At 39.5% G+C, this 18758-nt stretch overlaps 1 protein-coding gene and 1 long non-coding RNA gene across 2 annotated transcripts; one reads left to right on the top strand and one right to left on the bottom strand.

The window, feature by feature from the left end:
- On the top strand, window positions 1-2668 carry LOC128815275 (uncharacterized). The gene is made up of 2 exons (XR_008439600.1): window positions 1-398; window positions 2441-2668. It is a non-coding gene; the product is annotated as an uncharacterized LOC128815275 (long non-coding RNA).
- Window positions 1964-12424, bottom strand: LOC128815274 (putative short-chain dehydrogenase/reductase family 42E member 2). The gene is made up of 11 exons (XM_053991845.1): window positions 12194-12424; window positions 10020-10115; window positions 9192-9252; window positions 7325-7443; window positions 6897-6972; window positions 6408-6490; window positions 5752-5889; window positions 4590-4655; window positions 3720-3783; window positions 3323-3396; window positions 1964-3119 (listed from the first exon to the last, which is right to left on the bottom strand). Exons 1-11 carry the CDS (start codon window positions 12422-12424, stop codon window positions 2916-2918), a joined length of 1212 nt encoding a protein of 403 aa, XP_053847820.1. The 3' UTR covers window positions 1964-2915.
- Between the last annotated feature and the right edge of the window lie 6334 nt (window positions 12425-18758).

Below are 18758 nucleotides of genomic sequence, written 5' to 3'. Positions count from 1 at the left end.
TGGGGCCGGGCGCGGGCGGCGGCCGCGGCAGCGGCTCCGGGCAGGGGCGTCCGGCCGGGTCCCCGCGGGGTCCCGCAGCATCCCCGGCGCCCTTTCATCCCGCAGCATCTCTGACATCCCACCGCATCCCCAGGCTCCCACAGAACCCCGGGGTCCCACTCATCTGGCAGCAGCTTTGGGATTGCACATCTTTCCTGGGATTCTGCTCGTCACACGGCATCCATGTAGCCCACAGCATCCTGGGGATCCTACAGCATGTCACGGTATTCCTGGGTTGCCAGAACATCCCTGGGATCCCAGAGCATCGTACGGCAGTTCTTACCTCCAAGTGTCTTCACACAGCTGTGACTGCTGCACAAAAGCATCCTGTCAGTAGTGAGGGCTCCGGTCACACTGAGGTACCTGTTGAACAGGTTGTTCAGGAAAAAAACACCACCTCCTGCCTACTGGTTGGACAGTCAGGGGCAGGACATGGCTCATAGAGATGCAGAACTTCTGAGACACCTGCAAAACAGCAGGACTTCCCAAAGAGGCACAAATAAACAAATAGGCACTAAGGTCCCTTTCCACCTGAGCCTCCTTATGGTCATTTGAGCCTGAGAGGGTGTGAAAAGGGTCAGGAGCTGCAGAATTTCAGTTACCCATTCCAGGCAAAAGTTAAGCTTTGAACACGTTTACCTCTTTTGTTACAGCTGTGCTATGTCTGAACGTTCATATTAAATTTTAATCATTTAAAGACACATTGCAGTTGCGTTAGAGTAGGAGTAACTCAAACAAGAGCCAGCTTAAACTGAGACTCAGTAAAGACCCACAGAAATAAGAGAGCTGGCTATTCCCAGCTGGTACTGAGGATTGTTTTAAAATCTCAAATATTGCATTTGTAAGAAAGATAAACAAATGTACTGAAGCCAATTATTGTTAATCAGTGCTGTTATAACAGTGATGTAAAAAGCATCCTACCCAAAATAACCAATCACAGGTTTGGTGTTATAGGACTGAAATGATGGGACTCCATGGGGACTTAAAAGCACAAAGCCAGTGAATTCCTTGGTTAGTCCTTACTGAGGAGCATCCAAGCAAGGTCAGAGCCTGCACTCCTGTGAAAAGTGGTGGTGTAATCCAGGATGCATCCTGAGCTATTGGTCCAATAAAAGTGATATGAAAAATTTATAAATAACTAATTTAGAACCAAATTGAATGTTTGCATGCAACTAAAATGCTCTCAGTGGGAAGTAACTTTACACTTGTGGTTTTCTATTCTGCATTTCTAGGGAATAAAGGCTTACATGGTACTGCCTGCCTGCAGCACTTGCTGGCTCAGCTGCAGCTCTGTAGTGATAAATTGTGAATTTAACTGGTTTTAATCAAACCTGGATAAAGATCTCATATAGAGAGAGCTTCCTTAAGCTTCCTGTCAATTGCCAGGAATAGCAGACAGGGCTGAGCAGTGCCCCTGCTAAATGAAGAACAGTGGGAGCTCACTTTGTATGGACAAGGACGATCTCCAAATGCAAATCCATAATCAAGCAGACTCTACTGCTTTCACTGCACACAGAAATATTTTAGTGAAGAGAAAAAAAAAAAACCAGAGTAAAACCAATCTTTGCTTACACAAGCTGCAGTGATAATTGTGGTTGCTCACGCATTTTCCTCTCACTGTGTATTGTCTTTTACCTGTAACCTTTATTCTTCTAGCATTACTGTTGGCTCTCCTGCATATTCTATAGATTTAGAGTGAGAGAATCTCTATAAACATACTGGTCTTAAAAAAATCCTGTAAAATGCTAAGAAAATGCAAAATGAATACAGAGTGGAGATAATCAGATGGCAGAGCTGTTCCATCGTTGTCTTCCATGATCCACCGTGGCAAATCCAGCTCTCCTGATTCACATGGGGTGCAAGAGAGGGAGCAGCTGCTCCCTGATCAGAGCAAAGCTGCTTCCTAAGGAAAAACTCCTAACATCTTTAAGGTTTATCTGGGCTACACCTGGTGTGTACATGTAGCACAGGTGGCTCACATAGTGCAATTCACCCAAGAAGCAACTGATGTGAGACTTAAGAAAGGGGAAAAGAGAGAGGTTGGATTCTCTCTCCTGTCTTGGTGCTTGGCTTCTCTGCTCACCCCAAAATGCAATTCCCTGAACACACAGTGTGTGCCAGCATTGCTACAGGGTTGTGGAGAATGTGACTCCAGAGAGCAGTAACAGCTGGCTGAATTCCACCTTCCCACAAGCTCCTTAAAAACAGGAGATTCAGTTCTTTGGTTCCGTTATTATTTATTATTGCATTGAATGGATATTATTTGGTTTACAAACACACATAATGATATTTATTACATTTTTACAAAGCTTTAGATATTTTACATAAATATGATTTTCACTCCTCCAATCACCTATTATTTATAAATATTTACTTTCCATATTTTTCCACTGTTTCCCAGGTCTCTGTAATTCCTCAGGCTGACAGTTGCTGTAGCCATGGCTTCATCAGAAGAGTTGTTTAGTCACCCTTTTCTTCACTGGAGCTACTGGACTTGTTATAGCACTGTTGTCCTGTGACAGTTCCTCTTCTTCCACCTTCTCACCTTCCTGAATTATCATTTTTAGAAAATGTTTCCCAGCATGAAATATCACTTAATGAAGATCCATTAAAACTATTCCTGCACACATTTGCGGTGACCTCCTTTGCTGTAACACTGTGTTGCTCTTGGGGAACATTTCCTAATACATCCTGTGTTTTCACTTTTCTAGTTGTTTTTTCTTTGGGTTTTTTTCTTTCTTAATGAGGTCAGAGAGGTGTCATCATAGTAATATGAATAACAAAGTCCAGAGTGGCTGAGGAATGTACTATGACCAGATAATTAATACTCAGAAACATAATGAAGTTTTCTGGAACAGGTGAATGGTTATTTGATTTTAGAAGAAAGAAAGAATGATCAAGCTTAACAAAATGCCAAAAACAAACACCATTTTAAGGAACGTGTGATCTTCTTGGCAGGTAGGTCTTGTTTTTAGGTAATGATCCACAGAATCAGCGAATGAGAATTTCTTTGGTTTGTAACCAAGTTGATTTCGTGCCTTGTCTATTCGGAAAGTGTGAGTTACTGTGACATTCCACACCTAAAAGCCAAAAGGACAGTTATGGCAGTGACTTTAATATCCAGTTTTCTAGCAGTTGGATGAAAATATATCAACAATGATATTACATTGGAAACAGAACAGAAAACAGAGCTGCAATGCAGACAATCCAAAGGGTGTATCACGTCCTTAATGAGAATTTGAGTCAGAAATATATAAACATTATCTTTTTTTTATTTATTTACCTCATTCCTTGTCAAGAAAGGTGTAAAGCTAAAAACTGGCTTTAGTATCAGGTGCAGATATTCCATCACAGTGGCTGTAAAACAGAAATTAGTTAATGAGACATCTGGTTAACAATAAACTGAGACAATGCTGAGATTATACATCCTGTAATTCCTACTGGTAGAAGGCACAGTTTAATTTATAAAGTACGTGATGAGTTTATGAATAGCCTTTAAACTTTATCTGCTACAATTAATACCACATGGCACAAGTGATTATTCTCAATTAAAATAATGTTAATTTAAATAATTCCTGCAGTGTGGGCCCCTGCATTTTATAAAACTACTATGTAGCTTCATAGGAATAAAAAAAATCAAACAACCCACAATAATTAAGAATGTGTTTTATTTTTTTTACCTGCTATATGAACCAGGAGAACAGGAATATGTATCCAAGGTTTCCGGTAGCCTAATTTTTCAAACTAAAAAGGATATAAAAAGAAAGAATAACAGAGAACTTATACCAAATTGAAAGTGTCAATGAGGCATGACAATGGGAAAAAATTTAAAGAATGTTGATAAAACTTGTATGTCTAAACTTTTTTTTTCCAGCTAGTCTTCCTGTCAATACAGGTAGTAAAAAATTTAATTGAAACCCACTACTCATTCTTTGGTGCCCACCTCCCACCCTTCATCTGCAATTGGACAGTAAAGGAGAATAAAAGGCCATTTCCAAGGGGGCAGTGACCCAGACTGGAATACTGAACTACAGTCAAATACAGGCCCAATTTTCTGCTGCAGTCATTTTCTGTGATGGCATTGCAGGATCAAAACTTAGGCGTGCTCCTAGATTCCCAACATGATATTTCTGAAAATACAGTGTTGTCTCTTTTTAGCTTCTAAGATAAGATTCTGAATGGGCTTCCCCTCTGTGCTGCAGCTGATGCCAGGACAAAGGGATGAGCAATGGCTGTAAGAGTCCTGCCAGATGCCAGTGGCAGAGCTTGTAGGTTTGCTTCATGAAATGCTCTGTCCTGCAGCAGGTTCTGGACCTCCCAGCTAAATCCTCTCAAAGCAATAAGGCCATACTCCACAGTTACACGTATCCAAAACTTCCCTTAACACCAGTGGAATTTGGGATATGCAGGTAAGACAGGACCGAGTTTAATGTTAAGTAATTCAGTAATTTCTGTGCACTGAACTTCATTTAGTTGGTCTGGTGTGTCAGGCAGTGACAGGGCTTGTGCCCACGCGGTGCTGGGAGCTGCAGGGCTGTGCCAGTACCTACCAAAGGCACAATCCACTCAGAGAAGATGACATTTTCACCATCGTGGATGTAGTAAGCCTGGCCACTCTGGTAAAGAAACAGAGAAAAACAGTGACAAAGCTGTGCCCAGGATGGCATTTTCTGTCTCTGTCATACCTACCTACCTGTCATGATTTTGTGAGCATCACAGCAGCATGCACAAGGTGAATGTACACAGAGGAAACTGCCTTTACTGGGCTTCACTGTGGTAACCCCACAGCGGTGGCAGGGCTCATGGTGATTAACCATGGTGTAGGGTAGATCAGAGCTCAGTTTCCTCATGTAGTAGCCCAGCTGTTGGAGCATTATGTTCTTCATGATGTGCTGGGCACAGAATGACCTTTGTGAGTCCAACAGAAGGGGCAGCACTGATGGCATTTAACAAACACAGCTCTGAGGTCGAGTTCCAGCTGTGCTCTGGATGAGGATTCTGCCCAGCTGAGTGCCAGGAACACCTGAGCACCCAAGCAAACCTGGGACTCTGGGTTGGCATCAATCTGAAACAGCTGTGTGGCTTTCAAGTGCTGAACTAATTGAGAACACATGGAGAGGTGTTCACCTGTGTCAGTACCTGTTGTCTGTATGTTCCTACCAATCTAAATGAATCTGGGACCTTCAGCTTCATTCACCTCACTGTGAATGAAGCAGCTGCTGCAACACTGTCAGTTCTGTAATGCTTCACAGTCCTCAGATTGGTGTTGCAATTATGACCAGTAGAACAAGAATAAAATCCTTTAAAAATTGTCCATTAAAAATGGTCCAATCTCTTTCTGGAATTTTCAGCTCTGAAAATTCAACTGGAATGCCTCAGAATGGTTGCTCTAAATTTTGTGCACTTAGGCCAGAACCAATTTTCAAGAGAATAACAGGATCTATAGATTTGTGTGATGGTGAATATATTAAGCTAGTTAAAAATACAGTTTCCTCCAGTATCCCAGGAAATTATGTATTTTCAAACCAAACAAAAACATCATCAAATTATGAATGAAATGTATCTGCATTTGCACTGTCTGTGTGCTTGTGGAGCTACACACAGTTTTAGAGAATTTAGCATATGACTTTTTGGACACTCTTTGATCTCAAAACATCAAAAATTAAACCTGTTTGAAAACTCAAGCTAGTGGTGATTATACTGTTTACTTACAGCTACATAGCCCTTCTCAGGGGTGAGAGCCTCAGCAGCCAGTAAATGAGCTTGCACTAGATTTCCTATGTGAACCCAGTTCATCTGAACTTTGTGATTCCCAAACTTGAAGTTAAAAAGTCTCCGCTGGATATTTATCTGTAGAAATAGAAAACACAAGATAACTACATTATTCCTTTATTATGCACTATAATATCATTTTCTCTCAACCCAAATACTTGGAATGTGCTGTATTTGTGTACAATTACAGCACAAGAAACCTGCCACAAGGAAAAATCCAACTAGTGGGTGGTTTTGGAAATCAAAGATGGTTGCACTGATAGACAGTGGCAAAATATAATGACATTATATTTTTTGGCAGAAATTAAAGTGCATATTTAAAAGACAATTTCCATTAAATGATAGGGATGCAAACCTAGTTCCTTTACCATGGCATTTTAGCATTCCACTTCTCCTTTTCACTGAGAAGCCCAGCTTAGTCCTGGCCCACAGTGCTGGTTTCCTAGTATTGGTTACCCTGCACCCCATCACCTGTCCCCAAGCTTTCACCACATTCCTGCAGGAATGGTTAAGAACTGAAATCAAGGTACTACCACTTGTGTTATGCCCTTACAACTACTTGTGGTGTCCTCCAGAGCTGACTACAAAACACATACGGCTACTCGAGGCAGGTGCCGCTGCTCTTCTGGTCCGTAGATGCCCGGCGGGCGAAGCACACACGTGTGGAGCTTGTCCCCTCCTTGGAGAGAGAGCAACAGGTGACTGTCAGACAGCTGTGACAGCAGCAAAGGGCTGACACATATTGTCTGAATTTTACACTGTCAAAATTAAGGCTCATTTTGACTATTCTGAGGGGTTCAGCTTCCTGGGAACTTGATTTCATTTCTGTGTGAAATTGAATTCAATAGCTGTGACAGACCTGAGCTTAGCAGCCTGAAAAACCTTCTTGGGGTTACAAGAAGAACCCATTGGACAGTGTTTGCAAATTGGTATTATCAGAACAGCTAATTATCCACTGAAGAAAGGAATAGAAACAAATAAATCCTTATTTCAGTAAAATATACTATTGATAAATGAGTAACCAAAGAAAGGAATGCCCATTAGCACTCCCAATGATAGAAAAGCCCCAAATGCTTTATATATACCTTTGAGTAAAGTTCCATTAGCAGCAAGAACCATTTGGTCTGCAATTGCCTTGGTTCTGGAATAATGATTAAATTGCTATAAGGAAGCAGAATAAGGTAATTACTCAATCTGTAAAGGCAAACTTATTGTTTATGACTGACAACTTTTCAATCTAGCCAGCTCAGATATCAGCTGAGCAAAACAAAACTAGAAATAGTAAGATTTAGTAAATATATAGTTTGTTTATGACAAAAAACAGACTTACACTTTAGTGGCACAAGTTTAGCTTCAGAGTGAATTTGAGTCCATTCGTATTTACTTAACTCACTTTTTGTGCTGAATGTACTGAGAACATCTACAGTAAAACAGCTTCTGCTCTCAGAACAGCCTTCACACAATCTACCCTTTGGAGCACAGTAAATGCCACACCATCCCATGGACAAAGTACCTTTTCCAGTGGAAAATACGGTACAGTTTCTTCATCTCCTTCTTCAATAGGATTCCCTCCAAACACCACATTCACTGTACTGGTATATATCAGTCTAGGGATATTTCTTTGTTTGCAGACTACAGTGATACACAAAATAAATTATTTTAAAACAAAAACAAAGTGGGAGAAATAGCTGAACTGGCAGATTTTATTTTTGGAAACAAACATTACAATTATAGAAAAAAAGGTAATAGTTTAATTTTAATGTTACCTTATCATTTAATATAGTATTGTCTTCCATTCAGTTGGAATTTTTCATTAAATATGCAAATATTACACATTGTGGTCACCAAATGTTTCATGATGAGATACCTGTAACTGTCATATCATGGATTGCAGTCACTGGGGAGAGGAATTATCTTGGTGGGGGGAAAACTCCTCCTTGAGAAACTTTTCTTAAAATATGTTCATTTTACAAATTGAATACTAGGGAGATGAGTAAGAACATTTGTTGTGGTGCAGCCCTTGGGGCAGTGCTGTGGGGAGCAGCCACTCCAAGGCCACTGGGTTATTACCCTTGGTTCCATGAGCTGCCTCTTGCACCCCACTTTGATGGAACATGAAGTCACACAGGAGCACGGGCCAGCTGTGCCCACATGCCACAAAACTGCCTTGGTCTCAGTCTGTTCATCAGTGACAAATGATGTGTTAACAGGAAAACATACTCTGCTAGTGTATAATCAGTCATGCTTTAAATACAAAGGAAATTAATGTTATTTGCAAAACAAAGACTTAATTATGGATTCCAGTCCTGTGTAGCCAAGACACTGTAGCAATCTGTTGCATATCTGTCATTGCAAACTTGAATAATGTAAATTTCCTTTTCATTTAACAATATTCCTAAAGTTGAAGAGAATTCAAATGCAAACTCAGGAATTTTTAGAATTTACAGATCAGTCTGTCCTGCTGGTTCATTGGCTGATTTTGAAAATAATAAATGTTAATTATTGTAAATGTTTGGGAAAAAATACAATAATAAGGTGTATTATTAAAATGTAGATGAGCAGGTTCATGCTCCTCCCAGTGTTTTGGTTTCCTGGGAGCCTATGGGAATTTGACATGACATGTTTCTCTGGGGTTGGAGGTTGGGGAAGGAAGAAGGCAATATGTGGCAACTCTTCCTTCTAACTCGTTTAGAGTTTTACTTGCCTGCTATTCCATTTCTGCATTTTTTCAGTAATAACACACAGGCAGCATGAAAATTAATCTAAATAAAAACTGATTTTGCTACTTTGCTCCCTTTTTTTCCCCCATCTTGATTTTTGAAGGAAAAACAAAGAGAAGGTAGCTTTGGTATTCACAGTACACTCAGAAAACTTTCTTTCTGGAATTCAATATACTGAAAGAGATCTACTGGCATCGTCCAGAGACAGTAGTTAAGAATTTGTGTATAGTAAAAAGGGGTCACAGTAAGCAGAAAGGATGGAAGGTTTTCTGTATTAATGTGATAAAATAATAGCTAAATATACATTTGTGGTGCCTGTTACCAATTTTTTGTGACACAACAAACAGTACAACAGCTCTCTTGTTATTTCTATGAGAAAAGAGGATAACACTTCTCCATTACATAGAGTAAAGGCAAAAAATAACCAGTACATGGAGGAGAGCTTTAGCTGGACTGCCAAGGAATGAAGTCCAGGTTGAAAACCTATCCCCAGTTCAAACCAGTGGCAAATCTACCAGCTTTAATGGGACCTGCATATTCTGACAGGAGGGAGAGAAGAGCCTCATTTTACTGCCTGATCTCCACAGGAAACACCCAGCTATAAAGTGTTTTAATTCATTATTTGGATCAGATGCAGAGAAAGAAAATCTAGGTACCTACCATCAATTATTATTTTTGTGCCTCCAACATTTATGGATTCAATCTGATCTTTCTTTTGAAGCTAGAAATAGAATTTGCACAAGATTTAATTAATCAAACACATCACACTTACAATATGATGGTTACAATTGCCAGATCTAGAATAGCTGTGGTCTTTTTGTGATACATGTCACAGTTCTGACATATGTGATTTCTGACAATTCTCATTTTTATTGTCTTATTCAGTGTATGAGCAAAGAAAGTTGAAAAATGAAAGATAAATACATCTAAAAAGAAATAATAATACTTCAGTATTTTGTCACACCCCAGATAATCCATGATATAGAAACAAAAATTATGGGCAGGGGTTATGCTCCCTGAAAGCTTTCACGAGTTCTTGTTCCAGTGGCAATCTGCCCTGTTCCTAGAAATAAATTCGTAGGTTCATGATTATTTTTTTTGATAACACCTTCTGTGACTATCACTGTAATTCGGCATAACATATAGATTGTGGTCTGTTTCCTCATGACTGAGTTCACAAGAAGAAAATGCATCAGTATTAGTTTTAGAGCAATGCTGTCACTCTTCTTCAGATCAGAGAAAAAGGCTGCACCTTCTTATCCAATATCTTAAAACTATGATCTCATTTTTCTAGAATATTTGGTAGTACATTACTTTCACACTTTGACTTTATTATTTAAGGAATACCTCCCTTATTTCCTGTATGGATGACTTGGCCTTTATAACAACTTCTGACATTAATATTGTAAAATTACATTCTTTGTTACATGCACAGTTTTTTTCTTTCTCAAAAGTAACCAAAGAAAACTTTAGGAAAACGGTACTTGCTTGTTCCAATCCCGACATTCCACATGCAGCTACATGGAAAACACAGTCAACCCCTTCACATGCTTTGAACACTGCTTCGTAATCCCTCACATCACCCTGTAAAACGAGAGAAGAATGGATTTTTGATAGGTAGAGCTCCTTACATTCTCTATAGAACTGTATTAACTACACCTAGTAAGGAAAATCTAAAGGTACTCTGGTCTGTTTTTCACAGTATTTAACAACGATTAAATAAAATATTATGAACGGGCAGAAAAAGCAGTGACTAAGAATTTTGCCAGTATTTTGTTGCAAAACAAAGAATGACTCTTGTTGGCTTCAATTATAATGCGTATTTTCACACTTAGTTCTGCAGCCTCCAGGCTGGCAAAACTTGTTTGACTTGAATGGGAGCAGCAAGTGCTCAAGGGCTGGAGAATCCAGCCCCAGGGACAATAAATCACAGCAGGAAGGGTTCAGCTGTCTGCCTTGGAATCACCAAATATTTCAAAATATTAGGTATTATATTATTTCCTGCAATTAAATTGATAGAATAACATAGAATAATTGATAGAATAATATTAAGAGCTAATCTAACCAGTCTTTAACTCTCAACCTTTTTTTCCTAAGGTTGCCAAAGTATTTCACAAATACAGCTGACATACACCTCCCACCCTCAGTGCAATGCTACAGGAGCTAACCAGTATAAACAATATTAGCCATCTCCAAATCACTGCTCAAACCTCTGAAGTCACTTATTCATTCATTTACTAGGACTCCATAGTTCAATTTTCCGGTAACTCTCCTACACCTTGTAATATTTATTCCTTCTAAATTGATTTAGAAAAAAACTCTGTTCTAGAAGATAATTTGTGAGACCTCGAGTCCCCTTTAGAAGATGTAAATTGCCACCAGTCCACAAACTTAAATTATGTAGACTTCTAGCATCAACAAATCAAGCTTATGTTGTTTGAATGGTTCTTCAAAAATACTTTATGCCTCTTCCATATTCTGTAAAAGTTGTTTATGAAATTGAACTTAAAAACATCCTGGGTCAGACAAGATCTGCTTGGCTTGGTATTCTGCTCTCCCCAGAATCATTCGTCTCCCTCTGCCTCCCTTCCACCTGCCCCAGAGGGTGATGTAGCCCAAAGGAGAAAACCTGGCATCACAATGACAGCCCGCAGGACCAAAGTCCTGTGATCCCTTCCAGCTTTGCCATCAACTTCCCAGTTCTAGAGGGGGTGGCAAACGCTCTTACAGTAACTGCTCAGAAAAGATCAGCTGAGCAATAGACCTGGGTTTAGCCAGAATTTGTGTGACACAACAGGAGCACCCAGAAAGTGCCCCCAGAGCCCAAACCTGGAGCAGCTGTGAGAGGTACTGGGGAATGTGTTCTCCACACATGGCAGTGAGCTGTCAAATACTGGAGACCTCTTGTGTTCCCCCTTTTTTCAGACACAGTAATTCCTTGAATTGTTCAAAATAAAAAAGAATCAGTGCTCATAAATGGGTCCTGCAGGAAGAGTGTGAACAGGGCAAGCAAATGTGGTGCTTTCCCTTGAATGCTCTTCTAGTCTGGAAGCATTTTCATTCAGAAGATTTCTTGAGCCTAATTTATTTATCTATTCAGCAGTTTCCAATGGAGGTAAATTTTTCTTGAGGCTTTGTACTTGCCTTGTAACCCCTGCATGAAAAGTCACATCATTTTGTTTGTACTGAACTGACTCCTCATTCCTGATGGCCTTTCCTTCTGGTACTGGAAGGACAGTGAACAATGCCACTGGCAGCCTGTAGAGCTCTCCTGCTCCTGAGTCACCTCTTTCCCAGCCTGGAAATCCCAGAAATCCCAGTTTCCTCAATCATTCTCTGCATGGCAGTCGTTTGGCATTTGTGATCCCTGTTATTGCCCTGTCTTGGCTCTCCCCTTTTCACTTGAAATAATTCCCGTGAGCAGGAACCTTTGTCCCTTCGTTGGTCACTGTTTCCCTGGGGCGCTGAATGGCACCTCCCAGCAGAGCATCACTGGTGACACTGGGACCCTGTTTGCCATCCCTTAATCAGGTACTTATGCATGCAAGGACCTTTTACCACGGCCTCTTCTTGTCCTGAAAGGCTTTTCCATAAATGTTTTAATCAAAGGTCCTTAAGAGGACGCCTTGATAATGAGCATTAGACATGTAACTCCAACCAACCTTGAAAAAATCCGCTCCGTTTGGAATTTCCCATTTAGGTTTCCGAACATCAAACAGCACAACAGCAATTCCCGAGCTAACAAGGGCACATCCCAGATTGTATCCCAGGTAGCCTCCACCTCCTGTCACCATTGTCCTGCTGCTGCTGGCAGCCAGCAGCCCAGCAGGCTCCGTCACTCGGCTCTCGCAGGGTGGGCTGCTGTGGAGCTCTTCTGTGGATCCTTCTGGCATCACGACTGCAACAGAGAAGATCTCTTGAAAATTCCTGCATGATGCTTTGAGGTCTGGGTTATTTCAATTACTTTCACATTACAATGCTCCCATACTAGTTTTATTATCTTATTATGCTTAAAATGTATAAATTCATAATTTTGGTGATGGGGTTTCTATGTATAATGTTTAATGAGTCTGAATATGTTTATATTCCAAGATTTAGTCTTTTCCTCATATCCCTAAATTTCATATAATATAGAAATGAAGAGAAATTACAGGATTTTAGAACCATTATAATTACCTAACCTTAACAGCTATGATGGCATTTTTAAATACTTGGTTTAATCAAACATTTTATCCTTGAAAACTCATTAACTTCTGAGATATTAATGTCAAATTGATGTTATCCTACTAGTCAGGAAAATAAACCAAGACATTAGATAAGCAATATAAGAAAGGATACATTCTAGTTTTAAAATCAACTTTATTTCACATTTGGGTCTTTAGCAATGATAAAAGTTTGTTGCCATTTTAAGCTTTTCTGGTTATACATTAAATATATTTAGTTTTCTGTCCAGTTCTCACTAACTTTTGACCATATTGTTCTCAGTAGGGCATTCATAGACAGCTAAACCAGCAAGGGGCAGAAGAGATAAGCCATCTGCCCTGTGGGTTCATCCAGCTGGAAAACTAGAATATCATTCTAGGATAACAACTCCATGGGAGTTACCCATATGTACACCTTATTCTGTATTGCAAATTAGTTTATTCAACATTAATCACTTGTCCACAAAATTTAATTTTCCCACACAGAGAGCCCCTGTTGTCCTGATTCCATGCTTGGCCTTTGCACATTGGGATCTAGGCTCTTATACCCCAAACAAAAATCCAGAAGAAATCTGCAATCATTCATGTCACCATGAAGTGGGAGCCCAGCTGGGTGCCTGCAGTCTAGTACAGGAATATGGACCCAATCTCTGCAGATTATTTTGGTTTTCTCATTGTTGGAGACCTTCTCATGTGAGAGGAGCCTCAGAGTTAAGTACAGTTTGCTCTCAGCCATTTACACCAGGGTTCAGCAGAGCTCAGGCAGAAATGGGGCAGAGCTGGGAGCTGGCAGCTCTGTCACTTCCAGGTGACAAAAAAATTCTAGAAAAGTAACACAAAATGCAGCCACAGCACATAAAATTATGGACTGCTTTAGCCATTACTTAGTATTTTATATTTTTGTTTGTGATATTGTTCTCATTTTATATGTTGGGTTCTAGATTTCAGACACAGGAAAGGACTATATTCTCCATGCTGTTACATGGTTTTAACACCAATGTCAGCTCACTCAATTCAGTAAACTGAGTGGCATAACAGTGTAAAACACAAGCTCCTTATGTTGAAAAACATCCTGACATTTCAAAAATGAAAAATAATCCATGTTTCCAAACGAATTTTAAATTACAACTAACGTAATACAACTAAAACACGTGTGCTGTCCTGTTCAAGCAAGGAAACATAAATTTGTATCTCTAGAGTATGCTATGCAGGAGTCTTAAGCCACATAACATTATTTTGCCTTCTCTTCTGAGAAAAAGCATCTTTTTATACCCTGTAAGGAGAAGTAAAGTCAAGTTTATCACATACATTACAAAAAGACATTGGAGAAACTGTATATATTTAAATACTTGTCATTAATATCTCCTTAAGGTTTTAGTAAGCTGGAGGGTGCATAAAAAAGTATAAAGTTTTCTAGAAATCTCTTTCTTAAAAAGCACTAATAGCATTAGTATATTAATCTGCTTCATGGATTTAGAAAATTGTTTTCAAATGTTGAACATAAGCAATTTTCTTTTTGAAAATGCTTCTTTTCTGAATCAGTAACTTTCTATTTTTCTCTGAATTTATAGGAGCTATTCTTATCTATTAAGGTATTCTGCATGATGAGCATAGTCACATCTCATGCAGCACATGTGCTGTGAGTTCCTCTTAGCTCCCCTACTGTCACTTCAAATATCAGAAATGTTCTAGTTGTTTCCCATAAGAGGTTAAAGTCAAACACATCAGGTTTTTAGAAATAGCTAAAGAAGTAGTAAGTACCCTTGGTAGAATCCTGCTGTCAGCGCTCTCCCAGGCCTTCCTGTCCAGGTAGGAGGGTGAGATGTCTGTGCTGGACAATTCGTGACTCAAGGGCATCAGGTGCTCTCAGGCAGACAAGAAGTTCACGTGTGCTCAGGCCTTTTGCTGTTCCTGCTCGTTTGTAGCTGGTGGTTGGCTGGGACCCAAAAAAGGGCAGGGCTTAATTTGTACATAATTTATGTTCCTTTTTAGGAAAAAAATTTAAAAATTCTCCACATCAGACCATTCTTAACAGGATGGTAGCTCTCACTTGTCTGATAAAAGTATAAGAGACTGCACAAATATACTGTTGGTACCATCATTCTGTAGATAAACTACTAGGAAGGAAGAAAAATCCTGTTTGGCAGTGCTACTCAGCACTTTCATTCTGACTTTTACACTTCCATCGCCAACCCAATTTTGTATTTGCAGAGAGGCTTAACTGTTGGCACATGGGTTGTTCTCTGGCTTCCAAGATGAATATGAAGGTAATAAACTACCTTGTACATAACAGAGCAGGAAAAGGTGATGTGCTGTTAAATAATGCATTTTAAATGAATGATGAATTAATTAAATTATTAATAATTATATATGTGCTGTGTCCTCAGATTTTAAAGCACTTTTAAAATATATATGCTTTTGCGAGTTAAACAATGAGAAATCAAAGCCAACATTTTTAAATGGGTGTGTCTAAAATTAAGTCTCAAAACAGTAGTTAAGATGCTAAAGAAACACTCCCACATCTAAATATAAATTACTACAATTTTCAATGTTAGCATGTTAGAAATAGCTCAAGTTCATAGGTAACCAGATGCAATTTAAATGTAATTTAATGTTCATGTGCTGACAAGAACTCAAACTGACACCTAGGTAAATGTATTTTCACATGACATGTATGTTCTGAAGTCCCAGAATTTAGAGGGACCAGAATTTAGAACCAGAATATTGAACCTGTCAAATTAATCTGCACTTCTTGGATTGCTGAGTGAGTGACAAGCTCAGCTCATAGGAAAACCCCCAAGAACACCAAACTGTCTGTTTTGAGCTGTCCACAGCCCTGACAGCTTTTACCATTTACTGCATTAAATAAAGTGCCCATTCTATCCCTGAACTATTCCAAAACTCCTTCAGTCAAAGCAGCTTGTCAGCTTATTTAAAGGATATCAATCCCTCAAATTTAACAAAGAGCATTTTAAATTGGCTTTGGTTTCCACCTTAGCAAGAAGGGGACACCTCAGAGGAATTTTCAGAACTGGTATTTTGTACCTATGCTTATTCTCTTACCTTTAATAAAGAAGGATGGTCATATTTTATTCAATACATCCTGCTAAGTATTTCTGAAAGAAACAGAAGCTGAAGTTACAAGGAGAAAAGCTGCTGCATAAAGATTGGAGCTTGCTTTTGGTCTTGAATCACAACTCTGTACTGCCTTTTTCTACTTTTTTTCCTATGACCATTCATAGTTCATGTAGGCACATAGAAACAAACAAAACATCCAGTACTTATAGCAGATGACTGTAAAATACAACAGGAAGGTGTCAGGGAGTTTGTCCATTTATTTACATGGAGGAGGTCCACATTTCTGAAATGTTTGGCTTATCAAAATGTTACTCACATCCAGTCTGTAAAGCAATGTTGAAATGTAATTGCACTGTTTCATAGAGGAACCCAGTAGGCTTACACAAGTTCATTTCAAATCACATGCTGCTGGAGCCAAGCCTGAATTGAGTAAGGAGGATTTGGCATAAGACAGACAAGACAATCTCTGTCCTGAGCATACAAAGCCTGGTCCCTGTGCTGGTTCTGAACACTGCTGGGTACTGGACCCCAGAGGTGTTTCAAACCATGGCCCAGAAGGCAGAAGTGTGAGACCAGGTCTATGTCCTGGTCACTAACAGGTCCTGTGACCTTCACAGCTCTGCACTCCCAGGCCACAGAACAGGAGCTGTGCTCCAGCTGTGGGGTAACCTGAAGAATGGTTTTCAAGTGTGAAAGATCTTATGCAGAAAGGAGCCTTTAACAGAATAACCAGAGTGTGAAGAGCTCAGGAGAGGCATGAGTTAAGATGACAGCCAGATATTTGGTGTGAGTCACAGGCAGGATGGGATGTTCTGGAGTGCCCAAGGGCAGAAGAACAGCAGAAAATCAGAAGAGACTAAGCTCTCTCTTAAACCTACTTAAGGACAGGGTTTTGCTGAAATACCTGCCATACAAAAGATACCCTCTCTTCAGTTGACTTATTAAAAATTTCTGCATCTAAGCCCTAAATTAGTAGAGTTGTTCAAGCTTGCTGTGTTTTTGAGCACCTGCTCGTGCAGTTGTTCAGATGCAGATGCCCCATCAGAGGTACTGACACAGCCTGTGAACTCAGAGTGGTGAGACTCGTTTGGACAGGGCACAGAGTGCTGATTCCCTCTGCAGCCCCCGAGAAGTCTGGGCAGAGCTGTTGTAGGGTGTAAGTACTTTTGACTAAGGGAACTTATCTCTTTGTGACTACAAAAACAACCACCCTCATAACAAGGACGTCTGAAACAGCAGAGAGCTGAGAAAAGGGAAGTGACAACAGTAAGATATTCACCCTTTATGTGAGAGAGGACAGAAAATGTTAAAAAGCATCTACATCAGGTCTTGCAATGTTAATGGAAGAGAAAAATAATAGAGCTCTCCTCTAATTATGTCTCACTGTGCTTAGAATTTTTAGTCAAAAAGATAAATCATAGGACCTGAATTTGGGAAAGGAATCTTCAGAATATTTTTCATATAACCAAATGCTAAACATTGGTACATATCAAACATTTCTAAGGCATGAAGTTACCCTTTAAAAAGTTTACCAACACAATATTGATACAACAACAACAAATGCAATGTAAGACCCAAATTGTTATGATAACACAACATTCTTCACATTCCTTGCTAAGTTAGAAGAGTAAGACACAGAGGCAAAGCAACTTACCCATGTCATGCTCCAAGTCCAGGCCAGAAGGGAAAGGAAGATGCAGATCCTTATTCCTCGCTGCAAAGCTAAGAGATCAGGTTCTTCTTAAATCCCTCCATTCTTCATTAACATACATAAATATTCTCACTCTATCCTTCTTTTTTCCCATTTCTTTGTGTATTTTTGTTACAGTTCTGCATATTTCACTGTTTCCTCATGGAAGGAATAAAGTACACATAAATACAGCCTTGGAATGTGCCCCATAAAATGCTTTTCAAATGACTTTGTTCTCATTTCCTTTGCATTCGTGGTTACTTTGCATGTTACACAGATTGATTTACAGGTCAAATGAAATGATAACTCTGAGCCTGCATTGCCAAGTCAGGATGGAATTACAGGAAGAAACAAAGCAACATCTCACAGCAGCAATGAACGTCCCTGTATCAGCCCTTGGGTCTTGTTAAAGAAGAGGACAATTTATGCAATATTTGAAGGGAAGGAATACAAATGCGTCATAAATAAAAATACTGTGTTACATTGTACTGAATAAAGGCACGTTTCTGTACAATTAGCAGGGATCATAGCTTGTCTTGCTGCACACGGGAATCACAGAGACAACAAAAGTGTTGAACAAACGTAACAAATGCACGTTTGAAAGAAATTAGAACAGCAATTCCAACAGGTTTGTTATTTGCTAGATTTTACTCTATTTAGAAAAGCCTTGGTACCACATTACGAGTGGCCATGGTGGCAGAGGCAGCCCATGTCACTGAAAGGAGATAAACTTATGGCTTACAAGGTCTGCCTAAGCTACTTATCAAATTCTGGGTAGAATTTAAGATTCTAACTGATGAACTCTCATGTGATCTAAGTTAGAGATTATCAGACTCCTTATAAATTACTTCTGCCAGCACATTCACTACCTCAAACCTAAATTATCATTATTGTAACAGAGACAGGGAAGAAAAAAGGTATTTTCTGATGCTGGCAAATTTCTGGAATGGCATTTTCCCTTCTTCCCCTCTCTTCCTATTACTTATTTATTTAAACTAATCAGCAAGCAAACATCTCATCTCATCTGTTTGAGATGGTTTCACAAAGGACCAAAGTTCAATGGAACGAAATATACATCTGATTTAGATGCATTAAAGTGATTCCATGAAAATTCCAGGGACTTAGTTGCATTAACACTTTTGGGTGCCTAAAGTCTTGGAAGTTTGTAGTTACAAATCTAGATACATGCTGACATAGCAACATGCTTACACGGCACAGAGAAATTCTTGCTGAACACGATTCTAAAGGACACAACAC

This window comes from Vidua macroura, chromosome 16 (genome assembly GCF_024509145.1).
Source record: "Vidua macroura isolate BioBank_ID:100142 chromosome 16, ASM2450914v1, whole genome shotgun sequence".
NCBI lineage: Eukaryota > Metazoa > Chordata > Aves > Passeriformes > Viduidae > Vidua > Vidua macroura.
This window is presented reverse-complemented; position numbering and strand designations above follow the sequence as displayed.

Bases quoted from the DNA above. Each gene is read 5' to 3' on its own strand.
- LOC128815274 (XM_053991845.1), bottom strand. From the start codon at position 12,424: ATGCCAGAAGGATCCACAGAAGAGCTCCACAGCAGCCCACCCTGCGAG. The intron at 6,491-6,896 runs GTATATATAAAG...TCTCTCTCCAAG, and splicing joins TAATGGAACTTTACTCAAAG to GAGGGGACAAGCTCCACACG. The intron at 3,397-3,719 runs GTAAAAAAAATA...TCTGTTTTACAG, and splicing joins TCTCCTGGTTCATATAGCAG to CCACTGTGATGGAATATCTG.